The 14288-nt window shown below is 33.3% G+C and overlaps 1 protein-coding gene across 2 annotated transcripts in view; it reads left to right on the top strand.

The window, feature by feature from the left end:
* MRPS31 (mitochondrial ribosomal protein S31) overlaps positions 1-11166 on the top strand; it is a 33146-nt gene extending 21980 nt beyond the window's left edge. For both annotated transcript variants that reach the window (XM_081129854.1, XM_081129855.1), the window contains exons 6-7: positions 603-746; positions 10861-11166. In XM_081129854.1, the coding sequence (XP_080985980.1) occupies positions 603-746; positions 10861-11090 (374 nt within the window). In that variant the 3' untranslated portion in view covers positions 11091-11166. The remainder of the gene's footprint in view (positions 1-602; positions 747-10860) is intronic.
* The last annotated feature ends 3122 nt before the right edge of the window (positions 11167-14288 follow it).

Genomic DNA, 14288 nt, shown 5'->3' on the forward strand with positions numbered 1-14288 from the left:
AACAAATGATTGAAATGTGATATGATGGTGCTTATAAGCTAATATTGTACTACCTTACTCATTAAGAGTTAGTTATGAGGATTAAATGAACTAATGTGCAAAAAACATTTAGCACAGAGTAAGTTCTCAGTATCCATTAGTAGTAGTATCATTATCATTATTATTATAATCATGTTAATTTTTCTTTGGCCTTTATTAGTAGTACATTAGTGATTTATCTTAAGAGACTAAAAATAAAGATAAACAGGCTGGACTTTAAAGATCAGAGTCACATGTTGTATGAAAAATATCATTTTTATAAAAATATCTTTAAACAGAATACACATTTCTTTTTTCCTTTCCAGTAGAGGGGGCAGTGAGACTTTGGGGGTTATTTACCTAGCATTGTAGTAGAGGTTAAGGCTTGCAATTATTGTACTTGTAGTCTTTATATATCATTTGTTTCAGTTTTAACTCCAGAGAGTAACCGTTCATTGTATAGTATTTTATTATGAGCTTCAAGGTATGAAAATATATTACCAACTCAGAGTTGATTATAACATTTTTAAAAAGAAAGATATTGACATTGAGTTGGGCTTATTTGAAATGTTTTTGTTATACAGAAACATCACCTTCACTTTGGGACGTGGAATTTGCTAAGCAGTTAGCTGCAGTAAATGAACAGTCCTTTCAGAATGGTTTTGAAGAGATGATCCAATGGACGAAAGAGGGGAAACTGTGGGAGTTCCCAATTAACAATGAAGCAGGTAAGTTTTAACTCCAGAGGTTTATAAAATTCATTGAAATTAAACCTGGCAGATGTTCAGTTATAGAATCTAGATATTTACTTGATTTTCAAACTGTAAGTATCTTTGTGGTGTCCTAAAAGAAATCTGACAGTATTTTTGAGAAGAATGTTAGAATTTCACTTAATTCTAGGTATTTGGTAAGGAAAACGAAGAAATGCATCATGAATTTTTGTGCATTAAAAGTGTTGAGAACTGTCAGTGGTAACAGTTTTCTAGTTGCTAAGCAGAAGATTACCTGGTAAATCTTCTGATACACTAAATAATGATACGAGATTATACTTTAATTTTGGAGAACATTACAACTCTTAAAGTCTTATGCTGGTATCTTATTTGTAAAACCATTACGTCAATGAGCTGCAAGTTTCTTGTGCTCAGAGCCACTCAAGGCAAAAATGTTGGGAGGCTTTGAAATTCTTTGGAACTCTTTAGCTATACATAGATGCTTTGAACTGGTAATAAAATATTATCTACTTTCCTGGAAATTTTTCTGGATTTGTTACTGCCTCCTCCACAATCAAAAGGAAATCGGTATTACTGTGCTATTTATTTTTTATTGCACCCATGTTGTCATCAGCTAAACAGTTTCATTGAATTTTATCGATGTATTTTTAATTAGAAGAGATTAATTTGCTTTTATGTTACGATTAGCTAAAAGTTGTAAACACCTCATTAATTCTTGGAAAATGTAGTCTGTATTTTAACCTTTATAGTTTTCTGCTGTCACTGTAGTATTTTAATTTTTTATAACCTTTCATTTGTTTGGATTAATAAATAGAGTGGAAGCTTAAATAGCAGAAATATTTAGTCTTATATTTTCATAAAGTATTACTTTGTATAAAATAACTTTAGAGACTTGCAAATCCTTTAGCAAATTTTTATATTTTGTATATTTGTATTGTATATGCAATAATATAGCATCCTGGGTTTAATCTGTTTTATAGAACATATTTCTTACAGTTTTGTGGTTTATATACTCTAAGGTACCAGGGTAAAGTAAAAAAAGAAAAGAAAAAGGGACTTTTTAGTTGTGTAAACCTGAGTATAGATCCTCAACTCTGTCAGTTATTAGCTATTTGTCTTTGAGGAAGTTACTTAACCTTTTGAGCCTTAGTTTTCTCATCTCTAAGATTCAAGAATATAAGAATTAAGTAAGATAAAGTTATGTTGCTCAGCACAGATCTTGGCATGTAATGCATATGAATAAATGTTAGTTTCTTTCCCCTCCTGGATGAACATAGAATTTTAAATGGAGTGAAAAACTAGCAAAATGCAACATGTAATATTAAAGGAAGATTTCATTATTTAATGTAATTTGGGTGTTTTAAGTCTTCCTGGTTAAACACATGGTTTTCAACCCGAGTATTGAGCCCTGGCCCAGTAGCTCAGTTGGTTAGAGCATTCCCCCCATACACCAAGGTTGTGGGTTCTGTCCCTAGTCAGGGCATACACAAGAATCAGCCAGTGAATGCATAAATAAGTGGAACAACAAATCAATGTTTCTTTCTCTCTTCCTCTCTCTAAAATAAATTTTAAAAAAAATTTTAAACCAAGTCTTGAGGTAGAATAACGTATGATTTTATTTAGGAGAGACAGTGAGGTATAGTGATTAGGAATTCAAGTTCCTGGGTGAGTTACAAACTTAAATCTCTCCAAGCCTTGCCTCCCTCATCTATAAAGTGATGGGAATAATAATAGGATTTATTTTATGGGATTCTTCTTAGAAACAAGCGAGATTGTACAAGTAAAGCATCATCGCCATCATCTTTCCGGTTTCTACAACAACAGTATTGTGAGGGGATTTGCTGCTGTAACTATTTTCTGTTCTATGCTGTAACATTTAAAAATCTTTAAATATTAACAAGGATATTATGTATTTTCTAGGAACTACCAAATAGGGTAATAGGAAAGCATGAATTGGTGGTACATTGTCATCAACAGGAAAATGCTTAAGTTCATTAAAGAGTTAAGTGTCCAAACTCCAAAGGAATTTATCTTAAATTTGACCTGGTTTTTGAGAAAGTTTAATTTTTAAAAAAGGAAAAAAACATGTTTTTTTGTCAAGTTATAGAGATAAATGTGACAAGTATCCATATGTTCTGTACATATTGTTGATGCTTCAGGGTCAGAAAGGGAAGTATCTCATTTTCAGCTCCTTAAGGTAATTGTTACCTCAATGAAAAACAGGAAAGGAACTGTGGAAATTTTCTCACTTGGTTACTCCCCTCAATACAACTTAGGAACCTCTGAGTACTTGGAGAGCCTGGAATTAGTACCTGGAGCCTCAATAGTTCAATAACATTCTTTTAGATTTCTTATACTTAAACTTTAAGGTTAATAAAATGTCATACTCTCTCTACCAATAATTAACTTCATCAAGATTTACTTTGGTGCTTTTGGGGAAAGATGTTTTGTTTTATTTTTAGGGGCTCGCCATGTCAGTTTTGGAGCATAATACTGAAAATGACAAACAACATGTCCTATTACCCAATATTGTGTTTTCCCATTATATAAAAAATATGGTTTGTTGTTTTGCCACTTAAAATGTATAAATTATTTTTCCAATTCAAAGTAGGGTGTTTTTTGTTAGTTTTTGTTTCAAGAACTGGTTTGTCCCTTCTTTTTGCTTTGCTACCACATTAAGGGTGTTTTGGAAATGCTCTCCAAGAGCAATTTTCAGGAGAGGCTTCAGTGAGCAAAAAAGCTTAGTCATGTATGTTAGTTACTCTTTTGTTTTTATTCAGTTGGTTTAAACTTTTTCACTTCTAATGTGCCATCCTTTGGTAGGGTATCTGAAATATGTACTGTTATATGAGCTAGCAAGAATAGTTAGGAAGATTCAAAACTACCATAAAACTCTAAAGAGGGCTCTGTTGGTGTTATGGTGGATGGTAAAGTGTAGAGAAAATTGGGGCAAGTACAAATATTATAGGGCAAGTATGTGTTATCTGAAACGATCTACTCGTTCTTTTAGATGAGATGATGGCCTATGACCAAGTGCCTTAAAGTACCGACAGGGAAAGAAATAATAGTTTTGAGCAAGACAATAGGAGTGGAAACAATTTATAGTGAACTGAATTTGCTTCAGTGCTGTTACATACCCTTGTCAAAAATAATTGGTCTTTACTATTAATTAGGTTTTACCCTTTATTTGTTGTACCATATTGTTAGCTGTATTCAGTAATATTTAATTGTATTCAATAATATTTAAAGCAGAATTAAATTAGTTAGACACAGAATTAACCTGTTTACCTTAGTTGATTACATACCATATGGGATTTCCTTTCTGTATTTAACTTTCCATTCTCTCTTATTTTCTCTTTACTTTAGTATGTTTCTTTTGTTTATTAAAAAGATATTTCAAATTTCATAAATATATGAAAGTTTACTTGTAAAAGAGTCAAATAATATAAAGGAATAGGGAGTTTACTTTACCTTCTCTTCCCTTTTCCTGAAATAAACATTGTCAATAGTTTGATACGTGTCCTCTCAGTCCACTTCAAACAGTAGTTACGTATTTACCTGTTTTGTTTTGACCTATATGGGAACATAGATTGTCCTGAAGGGTTTTTTGTTTGTTTTGTTTTTACTTAGCGATATGTCTTGAAAACATTTCCTGCCCGACCGGGCATAGCTCAGTGGTTGAGCATCGACCTAGGATCCAGGTGATCAGGGTTCGATTCCCGGTCAGGGCACATGCCCAGGTTGTGGGCTAGGCAGCCGATCAATGACTCTCTCCTCATTGATGCTTCTATCTGTCTCTCTCCCTCTCCTTTCCTCTCTCTGAAATCAATAAAGACATATTTAAAAAAAAAAAAAAAGCCCAGCCAGGCGTGGCTCAGCGGTTGAGCGTCCACCTAGGATCCAGGCGATCCAGGTTCAATTCCCAATCAAGGCACATGCCCGGGTCACGGGCTCGATCAATGAATGACTCTCTCATCATTGATGTTTCTATCTCTCTCTCCCTCTCCTTTCCTTTCTCTGAAATCAATAAAGATACATTAAAAAAAAGAAAACATTTCCTTGTCAGTACACAGGATCAACTTTACTTACTTAGTAGTCTGGATTATGCCATTGTATGAATGCACTATAAATATTTTATCATTGTCCTGCTGATGGATGGAGCTATAGTTCTGAATCCTTCCATATATGTCCTTCTGTACATGTTTGAGTACTTTTAATTCCTAGAAGGGTCAAAATAATAGATATATTTTAAATTGCAATAAATATTGATACATGCTCTTCTAAAAAGAGCCCATGGACCCTCCAGCCAACTATTTGAAAGTCCTATTTCTTCACAATTTACCTAATGCTGATTATTTATTACTCTTTCACATGTTCAGGGCAAAAAGTTATATCATTGGTTTTTTTTATTAGCATTTCCCTGATTACTAACCAGATTGTGCATATTTTTATATGATTATTGGCTATTTTATGTTTGTTCTGTGACTTACCTCTTTTTATCCTTTGACTTTTTCTTTGGATTGTTTTATCAGTTTTTAGAAACTTGATATACGTTATAGATTTTAATCCTTCATCTGCTACATAGTTGGAAATATTGTCTCCCAATCTCTTCTCTTTCTTTTTAAATTAATTTGATTTTTTAAATACTAGTAATTTAATAATTTAATACAAGGCTTATAATATAAACTAATTTTTTTCTCACCTATTCTCAGAGCCAACCTCTTTCAATCTTTTGGCTTTATTTTGTTCTTTGCCTTTCTAAATCATAAACTTAAGTCTGTTACCCATTTTAGATATTATCTAGTGTGTGTCTTCTCATTTTCTCAATATAGATATATCACAATTTTTGTTAGATCTGTATTCACTGTTTATGTTAGCATGACTATAATATTCATAAGTTTCAGAATGATCCTTGGTAAGGGATTTTATTTGTTTAAAATCATGTTTCTTGGCACCTTTGGGTCCTTTAACCTGGGAACTTTATTTTTCAGTTGTGGAAAATTTTTCAATTTTCTTTTTTTATTTGATAATTTAGGCTCTCAATTTTTGTTCTATGCTCCTTTCGTTCTATGCTCTGGGAACATTCCTCAACTTTATTTTACAACCTTTCTCTTGGGTTTTTGTTTCTTCTATCATATTTTTAACTTCTAAACTCCCCTTTTAAAAAATGTTGTTGTTATTCTTGGTATTAGATTTTTGTTTATTTTTTCTACTACCCGTATTCTTTCAGTTTCCTCTTATTATTTTTTTAAAATTTGTATTAGGTTAACACTAGTTGCTGTTTTATTGAGATACCATATATGGAATGGTTCAACAAGATAGACATTTATTTGATATAATGGTTCAAGTCCCAGATCAGTAAGTAGCCATGCTGCACAGTGTTATCCAAGGATCCAGATTTCTTCCATTTTTTAAATTTTACCTCCTATAGGGTATTTTCCTCATGTGTGTGATTAAAGGTGATTCACAGGAACATTGTGCTCAGGCTTACTGGAAGGTGGACAGAAGCTATAGTATAAGCAATTCCACTATCTTAAAGGCTTTAGCCTGATTATGTCACATGTCATTTCTATTTATATTCCATTGGTGAAAATTTAATCATGTGGCCACACCTAATCCAAAGGGGGCTGGAAAATTAATGTTGAATAGACAGACATGTACAAGTTTTTAATTCTTCTACTTTGATAAAATGGTAGAATAGATTTTGATAGGTGGGTATCAGTTTCTGCCTCAGTACTTTACAGTTATATTAGAGGCTTTCCTAAAATGTCAGCTGCTGTTTGGATGTTTGTTCATACTTTAGAGTAAGACATAAAAAGCTCTTTATTGGATTTGTGTGCTTAGGTGGGACTTGTCAACTGGTAGACTTCATTTCAGAGGAATTTGGAAGGAGCCAATTTGGGAATCATCAGAACTCCATATTTATAGTTCTTTTCATTGAGCCTCTCCAGTGAGAAATCTGCCAACCACCTGATTTGAAGCTATAGGCAGCCCTTGGCTGTGCCCTGAGAACTGTGTGGGGGAAAGGGATAGAAGGGCATTCAGTATACAGGCTTTTACTTAATTCCTCTTTGATCAATTCAATGACTTATTTTTCCATTTTAATTTCTCCAAAAAGTAAACTGCCCATCTTCTTTGGGAATGCATGGTATGGTCATCTAGTGGTGCAGGTGGAAGATGGGACGTGGAAGATCTAAACTATTCCCTAAACCAATTTTAATTTGTCCTCTGTTTTTTGTCCCTCCCCTACTTTCCTAATTTCAATGATACGATAGTCCCCTGCTTATCTGTGGGGATACATTGCAAGACACCCCCAGTGGACGCCTGCAACCACAGATAGTACGGTACCCATATATATTGTATTTTTTCCTATACATACACATCTGTGATGAAGTTTAATTTATAAATTGGGCATGGTAAAAGATTAACAACAATAACTAATAAAATAGGACAAGTATAACAATATATTGTAATTATGTGAATGTGGTCTCTCTCTCTCAAAATAACTTATTGTACTATATTCACTCTTCTTGTGATGTGAGGTGATATAATGCCTGTGTGATGAGATAAAGTGGGGTGAGAGTTTTTATGAGAATGAATATTGGAGCATATGATTTTTCTTTAACCTGTTTATGCAGTGGATTACATTGATTTTCACAAGTATGAAATAAATCCCACTTGATCTTGGTGTATAAATCATTTTATACATTGTTGGATTTATTTGCTAATTTTTTAAAAAAAAATTTTACCTCACCCTGCTGGTGTGGCTGAGCGGCTGAGCATTGACCTATGATCTGGGAGATCGCTGTTCGATTCCCGGTCAGGGCACATGCCCAGGTTTCGGGCTCAACCCCCCACCAGGGGGTGTGTGGGAGGCAGCCAATCAATGACTCTCTTTCATCATTGATATTTCTCTCCCTCTCCCTTCCTCTCTCTGAAATCGATAAAGACATATTTGAGAGGAAAAAAAAGTTTTTACCTCTAAATTCATGAGAAGTATTGGTTCAAATTGTTTCCTCTCCTTCCTCTCTCTCTCTGTCTCTCTTTTTTGTTTGTTTGTTTTTTGGTCATATCTTTGTTTTTGATAACAAGGTAATACTGGCTTCATAAAATGAATTAGGAAGTATCCCTTCTACTTTGTGAAAGAGATTATATAAAATTGGTGTTAATTTTTCTTTAAACATTTGATAAAATTCTCAAGTGAAGTCATCTGGGCTTAAGGATTTCTTTTTTGAGAGCTTTTAAATGACACATTCCTTCTCTTTAATAGTTATAAGACTGTTATCTTTCTTTTTCTTTTTTTTGGAGGGTTGAGTTTTGGCAATTCACATTGTTGAATTTGTGAGTATAAAGTTGTTTGTAGTGTTCCTTAACTATTCCTTTAATGAGTTCAGGATTTATAATAATAATCCCCTTTTCATTCCTAATATTGGTGATTGGTGCCTTCTCTGCATTCTTCTTTATAGTACCTGATAGAGATTTATCAATTTTACTGATTTTTTTTTTTAAAGAACAAGGTATCGGTTTCATTGATTTCTCTATTTCCCTATTTTCAATTTTATTGTTTCCTGATACTATTTTTATTATTTCCTTGCTTTTGCTTGCTTTTGAATTATCTTGCTCTTCTTTTACTAGGTTCTTGAGGTGGGAGCTCAGATTATTTATTTGAGTCTTTTCCTCATCTTATGTATGCATTTAGTGCCATATATTTCCTGTTTTAGCTGTGTCCCACAAATTTTGACTTGTATTTTCATTCAATTCTGCGTTGTTATTGTTTTTTAATTTTGTTTGAGATTTTCTGTAGACCCATGAATAATTTATAAGTGTATTAATTTCCAACTGTTTGAAGGTTTTCCTGTTGTCTTTCTGTTACTTATGTTTAGTTTGATTCCATTATGATCGGAGTGAGTTATGTAGAAGTTTGTTTTGTGATCCTGGATATGTTTCAGCTAGGTGAATGTTTCATAGATGCTTGAAAAGTATTTCTATTTTGCCATAGTTTGGTAGAGTGTTCTGTAGACATGAGTTTGATCCTGGTGGTTCAGTTCTTCTATATTTTTGCTATTTTTCACCTGGTAGTTTTTTCAGATGCTAACAATGGGATATTGAAATACCCAACTACAATTGTGGATTTTTCTATTTCTTCTTTATTTCCATCATTTTTTCTTCATATATTTAGAAACTCTATTGTTTGGTACATACAGAATTCACATGCTATCTCTTCTTGGTGAATTTATCCTTTTATTATGTAATGTTCCTCTTTTGCCCTAGAAATTTTCTTTACTCTGAAGTCCCCAATATCTAATATTCACATAGGCACGCATGCTTTCTCTTTTAAAATTAATGTTAGCAAGATATACAGTGGAAACTCGGTTCTCTAACTTAATTCAGTCCAGAAGGCTGTTTGAGAAGAGTTTGTTCAAAAATGGAATCATTTTTCCCCTTAGAAATAATGTAAATTGGATTAATTTGTTCCAGATCCCCAAATGATTCCCTGTTTTAACCTTCCTTATATACACTACATGTCTAATGTACTGTTTAATCTATAAACAAACACTTTTTTTCTTAAATTTATTGAACCACCCCTACTAGCCTTAAACTAGTCACTTTCAGCACTCATTCCAGGGTGTCTTTCAGGAAGTCAGCATAGCATGCAGCAGCTTCGCTTTTTCACACATCACTGCCTCCGAAATGCTGTCACTGGCTAACTGCTTTTCTTTTATCCAAATCAACACAGTTTTTCTACATCCTCAGTTGCCTGTGATCATTGTTTCTTTCACATCCTTAGCAATATTAGCACTCTTGATGGGCTCTTTATGTTTTAAAATTGGACATTGTAATTTTGCATATAAAACCTACTTCATAAGATTAACATTAATATTAATATAGTATTACAATTAAAGACATGAACTTTGAAATCAGACCTATTTAATAACTGTGTGACTGAGCAAATGTTCTAATCATCCATTTGTCCAGTGACACAAGCAAAAACAAAATATATATATATATATATATAAATTTTTTCCCCTCTTGTTTGTGGCCTGAGAGACACTTTTTGTCATGCTGATGTATCAGCATGAAAGGGTTGTCAGGTCTAGAACCTAAGTTAAATTGGAGACATTCCCCCTCCCCCCCAAAAACTTCGTTGAGAACCAAATTGTTGGAGATGGGAGATGTTCGAGAACTGAGATTTGACTGTATTTTTCTCTATCCTTTTACTTTCAACCTACCTATTGAAGTGAGTTTCTTATAGATATATCTACTTTGGCAGTCTCTGCCCTTCGATTCATTATTTTAGATTATTTATATTTAAAATAACTATTGATTTGTTAGGACTTAAGTCTCTGATTTTATTATTTGTTTTCTGTTCATTTTCTCTATTTCTCATTCCTCTGTCTTTTCTTAGCTTCCTGTGGGCTGCTAGAATATATTTTACAATTCTATCTTGTTTTATTTACTTTTTTTTTTTTAAGTATAGCTTGTATCATTTCCTTAGTGGTTATTTTGGACATTAAAATATTTATTAGCAGTAATTGCTGCTATACTTTGAACATTTACAGTATGCTGAGCATTGTAAAAGAGCTTTATAAGCTTTGTGTCTATTTAATCTTTACAAAAAAACCATGAAGAAGGTTCTGTTTTTTAATCCTCATCCAAGGATATGTTTATTGATTTTAGAGAGAGGGAGGGAGGGAGGAAGAGAGAGAGAGAGAAGGAGGGAGAGAGAAACAGAGGCATCAATGTAAGAGAGAAATATCAATCAGTTGCCTTCCATATGCACCCAAACCGAGGATCGAACTCGCAACCTAGGTAGGTACCCTGACCGGGAATCAAATCTGCAGCCTTTTGGTGCATGGGACCATGTTCCAACCAACCGAGCCACCTGGCCAGGGCAGAAGGTGGTGTTTTAACCCTCATTTTATGCCTGAGGAAACTGATGCTCAGATAATTTAATTTCCCAGTCACACAGTTATTAAATTGGTGGGCAAACCGAGGTCTGACTTCAAAGTTCATGCCTTTAACTGTAATACTATATTACATTAATGTTAATCTTGTGATATAGGTTTTACATTCAAAATTGTAATATAATGTATTTTATCTTATTTTTTAGGTTTTGACGATGATGGTTCAGAATTTCATGAACATATATTTCTGGATAAATACCTGGAAGAGTTTCCAAAACAAGGACCAATTCGCCACTTCATGGAGCTGGTGACCTGTGGCCTTTCCAAAAACCCATATCTGAGTGTTAAACAGAAAGTGGAACACATTGAGTGGTTTAAAAATTATTTTAATGAAAAAAAGGACATTCTAAAAGAAAGCGGCATACAGTTCAATTGAAGACCATAGAAATTTGTATTTTGAGCTATTGGAGATTGATATTTTAACTAAATAAAATAATTTTACTGGAGGGTTACCGATACTATATTAATTATTGCATTTGATTTGAATGGTATAAATGTCAAATTGTTTAGAAATATACAATGGTAACTGAAAAATACTCTTGCATGAAAACAATCGTCAGCATTCATAGATTCAACTAGTAATTCTTTTAAAAAAGAGTATCTTAGAATTAGTAATAAGTTTGAAACAACTTTCTGTAACATTTTCTTTCCATTCAGTGATCATACTTCTTTGAAATACAATTATTAGCCATACATATGGTGACATTGGAGGGCTATAACAGTTGAGATGATTTATAGACAGTTTTATGTGCATAGTATATATGTACATATATTTTTTTTCTATATTTGCATATATACATATTATATTCTTATATATTTCACACGAATTAAGGATCCTTGCCTAAGTCTGTGTTGCTGTAGAGAAGTGACCTTGTTGAAATAAAGGTCTTATTCTAATTTCTTGTACTTTAGGTCTTATGCCAAAGTTAGAACTAAATTATTTAGTTTCTATTTTGGTGTTTGGTATTGTGATTCAAATTCACACAAAGATTGAGGATTAAAAAAAAAAAAACACCTCAAAACAACAGTTTAGTTTATAGTGACCCCAGGCTGGTAGTGTTTCAGGCCCCTGGCACAAGCAAATGGAAACCCTACCAGAAACCCGGGCTTCAAATTACAAAACACACAATGAAACAAAACACCATGAATGCGCATCAGCAGAAACAACAGACAACAGAATGAGAATTGTAAAGCCTTTAAATGTTGGGCTTATCATATTTAGAATATAAAATGTGTAACTTGGAATAAAATACAGAGCAGGAGACTGTCCAAACAGATTTTTTAAAAATTAAAATTAGTGAAAGAGTTTAACAGCAGATCAGACACAGGAAAATAGACCTAAAGAAATTATACATATGCCGCTGATAGAAGCGAAAAGAAATATGAAAGGGGTAATAATTAGTGTAAGAAAGTAATCAGATTTCCAGAAGGAGAGAAAAGAAGAAGTGGGTCAGAGGCTATCTTAGGATAGTTAGTGGGTGAAAAGTTTTTACAATTTGTGAAACACATCAACTCAGAGTTAAACAATGATCTCTTGGTCATTTATAGAGACTGTGCCCAACAACTGCAGAATATATTCTTTTTAGATACACTGGAACAGTTAAAATTTTATATTTTAATTTGAGTATTTAGTTCATTTATACTTATCATAATTACTAATATATTTGGATTTACTTTCAACACCTTTTTGTGTACCTTTCTATTCTTTCTTGCCTTCATTTTGGTTATTTTTTCCTCATGCCATTCTATGGAAGAGGGAGACAGAATACAAAATATCTTTAAAAAATAAGGGCTAAATACATTTGTCATATAAAAGCAGTTGCTACCAATAGATCATTAAGGAACAAAGATAGAGGTACTTCAGGCAAAAGAGAAATTATCCCATATTTAAGGTTTGAAATGCAAGAAGAAATAGTGAGCAAAGAAAGTAGAATATGCCCGGCTGGGCGTGGCTCAGTGGTTGAGCATCAACCTAGGATCCAGGAGATCGGGGTTCAATTCTTGGTCAGGGCACATGCCCGTCTTGCAGGCTAAGCAGCCGATCAATGACTCTCTCATCATTGATGTTTCTATCTCTCTCTCTCCCCCTTCCTTTCCTCTCTCTGAAATCAATAAAGATATGCTTTTAAAAAAAAAAGAAAAGAATATATATGTTAATTCTAAATAATAAAAATAATAGTGTCTTATGTGATTGATTAAAATATATGACAGTAATAGGATTTGTCAGGATGTATTTTTTTTTTAAATATCAAGTGATATGCATTTTTCCAGAAGCACAACTAAAATGAGAATACCAAAATGTTGAACATAAAAGGGAAACAATATATTAGACAAATGTTACTCAAAAGAAATCACAGCCCGGCCAGCGTGGCTCAGTGGTTGAGCATTGACCTATGATCCAGGAGATCACAGTTCGATTCCTGGTCAGGGCTCATGCCCAGGTTTCGGACTTGATCCCCAGTGTGGGGCATGCAGGAGGCAGCCGATCAGTGACTCATCATTGATGTTTCTCTCTCTCCCTGTCTCCCTTCCTCCCTCTGAAATCAATAAAGACCTATTTAAAAAAAATTTTTTTAAAATCACACAGCCCAGCAGTAGCGTTGACCCATGAACCAGGAGGTTACGGTTCGATTCCTGGCCAGGGCACTTGCCTGGGTTTCGGGTTTGATCCCCAGTACAGGGTGTGCAGGAGGCAGCTGATCAATGACTGTCTCTCATCATTGATGTTTCTCTCCCTCCCGTCCTCTCTCTGAAATAAAAATAGATTTTAAAAAAGAAAGAAATCATAACACACACACACAGCCTGAAAGGCATTAGAAAAAAAAAAAAATCAAGAATATATATGAATTCTAAACTGGTATGCACTGAATAACAGCCTGAAAATATACAAGGCAAAAAGTGACAGAAATACAAAGAAATAGATTTACCATTATGGTGAAATTTCAACATAATTGATGATTAGGCAAACAGATCAGAAGTTTTGATATACCTAATTAACAATTTGATCACAATATTGGCCAAGAAGCAAATTTTAACAACACAGAACATGCTTCCTGATTACACTGCAATAAAATTAGAGACTAACAACTGAAAGCTAACTAGGAAGACCCCGTGTGTTCAGAAATAAGAAACACTTCTTACTCATAGCCCCAAAAGAAAAACTTTCCAAAACTGGATACTATGAATCAAAACATAGGATGCAGTTAAAGTAGTAATTAGGAAAATAACATGTTAAAAGAAGAAAGGTTGATATTTAATTAGGTAAGCTAACTACCTTAGGATATTAGAAAAAGAATGAAAATAAGTCTAAGGAAATAAAATGAAAATAAGATAAAAGCTGAAAGTAATTAAATTAATAAAAAAAATACAGTAGAGAGGATCCACAAAGTCAAACATTGCTTCTCTAAATGACTAATAAACTCAAATCTCTGTTAAGGTGTGTTTTTTGTTTGTTTGTTTGTTTGTTTGTTTTGTTTTAAGTGGAGAAAAAAACCTTAGTACTAAAAATGGAAATAACTGTAGATGGCACTAAGATTAAAGGTGTTTTTAAAGAGGCTATTATGAACAACTTCAT

This window comes from Miniopterus schreibersii (assembly GCF_964146895.1).
Source record: "Miniopterus schreibersii genome assembly, chromosome: 2".
NCBI classification, from domain to species: domain Eukaryota; kingdom Metazoa; phylum Chordata; class Mammalia; order Chiroptera; family Miniopteridae; genus Miniopterus; species Miniopterus schreibersii.